This window comes from Pseudophryne corroboree, chromosome 2, assembly GCF_028390025.1.
Source record: "Pseudophryne corroboree isolate aPseCor3 chromosome 2, aPseCor3.hap2, whole genome shotgun sequence".
In the NCBI taxonomy this organism is placed as follows: Eukaryota; Metazoa; Chordata; class Amphibia; order Anura; family Myobatrachidae; genus Pseudophryne; species Pseudophryne corroboree.
Window position 1 is genome coordinate 81,835,261 of NC_086445.1, and position 4,811 is coordinate 81,840,071.

General features: G+C 42.5%; 1 protein-coding gene across 1 annotated transcript; it reads right to left on the minus strand.

Moving 5' to 3' along the window:
• Positions 1–1,945: 1,945 nt before the first annotated feature.
• LOC135050526 (putative nuclease HARBI1) lies at positions 1,946–4,493 on the minus strand. Its single transcript, XM_063956999.1, has 4 exons — positions 3,851–4,493; positions 3,395–3,767; positions 3,064–3,085; positions 1,946–2,060 (listed from the first exon to the last, which is right to left on the minus strand). The coding sequence occupies exons 1-3, from the start codon at positions 4,434–4,436 to the stop codon at positions 3,082–3,084; spliced, it is 963 nt and encodes a 320-aa protein (XP_063813069.1). The 5' UTR covers positions 4,437–4,493; the 3' UTR covers positions 1,946–2,060; positions 3,064–3,081.
• Positions 4,494–4,811: the final 318 nt, after the last annotated feature.

A 4,811-nucleotide genomic window follows, 5' to 3' on the forward strand; every position in this document is an offset into this window, starting at 1 on the left:
CCTTTATGTTAAAAGTCCACAAGCCCTCCTCAATTACGAACCCAATTAGTGTAATTAATGTCAATGGTCCTGACCAATTAAGTCTCCAAAGTAAACCAGAAGAACACTTTGTAGCTCTAATTGGCCAGAAACATTGTTGTTTAAATTTGTAAAATATAGATATTGTAATTTTTATTGTTATAATGCAAATGTTTGAAGTATTGTGTATATGTGCAGTGTGTGAATAAATGCCTTTTCATGTATTTAAAAACCATAACCTCCTAACGAGTTTTGTGTGTGTAGAATTTTGTGTTTTATATTTTTATTTTTAAGCTTAAGTAAGATGTGTGAACTGTTTAAGGTCACCAATTTCTGCAAGGCAATGTGCTGTTCCTTTATAGCATAAATAAGCACAACACCCACTTAACTTCAACAATTTTTTTATTTTTTTTATTTGTTTTTTTGTTTTTTTTAAGAAACTTTTAACAAAATTAAAATAAAAATATCACAGATTTTTTTCTATTGCCTCGATATCTGCTAACACTTCCCTTAAATGGGCTTTCAGCCGCCCTAAAAGTTCAGGCAAAGTGCTGGGATCTCCAACTGCAGAATCTGAAAAGAAGAGTCAAAGAAAACATTAATAACTTACTCACATTACCTATTATACAAGCAGGGCACAAAGCACACTTTAATGCAGGCCTGGCCAAACTGATGCCCTCCAGCTGTTGTGAAACTACATAGACCAGCATGCCTTGACACAGTTTTGGGGACAGAGAATGCAAAACGGTGTCAGGGCATGCTGGAATGTGTAGTTTCTCAGCAGCTGTATGTCCGCAGTTTGGAGAGGCCTGCTTTAATTCCTAAGTGACGACATCATGGCTGTTTTCAAGATAAATCAGTAGCAGAACAACACACAAGCCTGCTCAGCAATCTTTTTTTGTTTATTACAAGAAAGTGGACCACACCATGGGGTACATTTATTACTACTGGAGTTCTATTTAAGAAGGGACGTTGCCCATAGCAACCAATAAAAATAAAAATATTATCTTGTAAAAGTGGACTTACAAATTTAAACTATAATCTTATTGGTTGCTATGGGCAACGTCCCATGTTAAAGAGAACTCCACTTAAGTAGAAATGTTACCATCAAAACTGAGCACAGATAAACCATGTTGTCCTGGCAACCCTGTTGAACTAATGAGTGTCGACCTAGAGTGGACACACAAAACATTGCACACATAACACTACATATAATGACACTCTTTAAAAATTCAATGCAACATGTACACCATGAATAATAACTCTTTTTTTTTCCCTTGGTAGCGTATTCCCAACAGTACAACAGGGCATGTTTTGAGATTGTAAGTCTAAGTAGGTAATCATTATTGTAAAAATGTAAAAACACTTACTTTCCTCCACAACATTGTCACTTAGCCCATCTGGGGCTTCTTCTGCCCATTCGCTGGGTGGTGATGCCAGCTGGATGGGGGAAGGCGGCTGGATGGGGGAAGGAGGAGGGATTGGGGAAGGAGGAGGGATTGGGGAAGGAGGAGGGATGGGGGAAGGAGGCTGGATGGGGGAAGGAGGAGGGATTGGGGATGTTATTTCAGAGGGTGGGTCTGATTGAGAGGGCGAGGGGGGCGGAGAGAATGTTAGGCCAATAGAGGGTGAGGGGGGCTGAGAAGGTGATTTGGAATTTGAAGGAGAAGGGGTATGGGAAGGAGGAGAAGGGGTCACAGAAAGAGAAGGAGAGGTGGGGTGAGAAGGGGAGTGGAAAGTGGAGTGGGCCTGGGAAGCTGAGGGTGACTGGGAAGCTGAGGGGGATTGGGAAGCTGAGGGGGACTGGGAAGCTGAGGGGGACTGGGAAGCAGAGGGGGATTGGGAAGCTGAGGGGGACAGGGAAGCTGAGGGGGACTGGGAAGCAGAGGGGGATTGGGAAGCTGAGGGGGACTGGGAAACTGAGGGGGATTGGGAAGGGGAGGGGGAGTGAGAAGGGGAGGGGGACTGGGAAGTGGAGGGGGAGTGAGAAGGGGAAGGGGGCTGAGATGGTGCCTCATGTGTTGCTTGCCGTTGTGGTCGTCCTATAATGATATTTGTGTTAAAATTTAATTTGCATGTTAAATTACATACTAAACAATTGTAAATTTCACTGTTCTGTTCCATGTAAAAGACACAGTGGTTTTTTTTAACCAAAAAACAAAACAAAAAATCCTCTTCATGTTGCCCACAGCAAACTAAATGAGTCCAAAAAATTATTTGGACGCTCATTCCTTAATCTATTCCATTGAGTCATATTGATTGGTCTAGGCAACATCACCAGATCACTATTCAAGCCACCTTATTATATAGACAGCACTGATCAAGTTTTTTGGTACAGTTTCCTGCCTGGTTTTTTTTTCAGGAAAACATGCACTTGTTTGGTGACATTTTGCTACAGTCAGTACTGTTTGCCCTAACCACACACACTGTCCTATTGTAAAAAAATGTTCACTCAGTGTTGCAATTAGCCTACCACTTAGTGTAAATTTGCACAATTTATGCTATTAATCTTATGTAATGTAACTTACTGCGTGCATGCATTGCGCGGATTTGCTGCCGGATCTCTGCCAACAGCTCTGGAGTCCTCCTGCGGAGATCACTCCATCTCCTCTCCAACTGTATTATTGTCCGCCTGCTGCGGACGCGAGAACGCAGCAGGCGGCGGACCTCCGCGTAGGCCTCGCGCTTAACCCGATTTGGGATGAAGCGCCCAACGCGGCCTATGCGGCGGTAAATGACCGCAACCAGGACGCGGAGCTCCCGCCTGGTGAAAGGTGCCGCACGCATCATGGCAATGGCGTTTTCCTTATTTGGGCATATATTTCTAGTGTCTGCTAGCATGTGATTGGTCCAAAATCTATGCTGTAATTTCTAATAACTTTATTGATCTTTGCAATGCTGGGAAGAGCAGAGTGTTAATTAGCACGAGCGGAAATACGCATTCGCAGAAGGAATTTTTAAAAAATTAAAACATAAAACAAAACAAACAGACACAGACACACACACAGTTTTGGGTAAATTCAGATACATAATCTGTGTACTCACCACAGTTTGTGTGATCATTCAGCTGGACAGTCACAAAGTGGACAACATTAAGTTTCATTTGTTTGTGTGTTTGTTGAAATAAACAGGATTTTAGGATAGAAAACAAATAAGGACACTATTTAGCAACATCACAGTATTGTTTTTGCAAATAACACATTGTAAGCTTAACGTGTTAACGGATTTAGTGGCAAATAAATATTACATATTCCAAAGCCAAAAAAAAATTACCCAATGGCCTTACAATAGCAAACAAAATGACAAAATTAATCAAAATACAAAAGCATACTGTGGTTTTATTTTGATTAAAAAAGAGAAACTTAAAACACTATACCTGAAATATTCCGCAACAATGCTTGCCCTGACTTGGCTCCCCCTCCGTGTAACACTCCCCCCACCGAAGTGTCGGACAACCCCTGGCTCCTCATCAGGCAATTCCTCTGTCTGAGGAAGCTCTACGCTACTCCTTACCGCGATGTTGTGTAGTATAGCGCACAGGACCACTAGTTTACTTGCCATCTCCGGCGAATACATGATGTCGCCACCAGTGCGGTGGAGCACACGAAACCGCCCTTTAAGGACCCCAATTGTGCGCTCCACCAGCTGCCTAGTGGCAGTAAGCGCGGAGTTAAATGCCGTCTGTGGTCCTGGCCTGGGATTACGGTAAGGAGTCATGAGCCAGGGGGTGCAAGGATATCCACGGTCTCCTGTTTGATGATAAACCAAAATTAGAAATAGTCTATTTTTTTAAAAATTAAAATATTTTACACAAAATTGTGCAACAACTCACCCAATAACCACATGTCTGCTCGTTGACTTGATCTTAATCTGTGCCATATCCCTGATTGTCTAATGACATACGCATCATGGGAACTTCCAGTAAACTTTGCATTCAGGGAAAGGATCTGGAGGGATGGCCCACAAACAACCATTACATTCAGAGAATGAAACAGTTTCCTGTTTCTATAAATTTCTTCATTATGTTTTGGTGGCTGAATAGCTACATGTGTGCCATCCACAACCCCAATAACATGTGGGAAGCGACTACCACCTTCCTCAAATTGCCGCTTCACCACATCTAGGGCACCAACATCCAAAGGCATAGCAATAAATTGCTTCACACGCTTTAGGAAAGCCTGGCAGACACGCCGCAGGACCTTACTGAACTGGCCCTGCGACATGCCAACCAGGTCTCCTACCACATGCTGATAAGAGCCTGTAGCCAAAAAATGTAACACAGCAAGGAATTGTGTCAATGGTGGTATTGCTGTAGGATACCGAATTTCAGACTCCAGATCACTCTCTATTATGGAGAGAGTGTCTAGGATTAGATGTGGTGGCAGCCTGTATCTACGTACAACCACATCATCTGGCATCCCAAAAAGTAGGACACGGGGTCGGAAAATTGGTGGCCTAGCACGCCTCCGTTGCCTTGGTTGATGAGGAGCCGGTTGTGGTTGTGGGGCTGTCGGTTGGGGTGGGAGTGCTGGCGTGGGTTGGGGAGGTAGGGCTTCGGCAGCAATAAATATTGACATCACACACTTTAAAAAATAAAACAAAAAAAGGTTGAATAAGACAAAAACAAAGTCCAACAAATATACAACCAAAATTTTTCAAAAAAAAGGGGGTGTCAACTTACTGCAGGAGCGTAAGACATTTTTTCTGAGTTCAATTCAGGAACAAAAGGAATATTATCACAAAAAAGATAAACAAAATTATTTTTTTGATGAAAGCTACATATGTTAAATTGT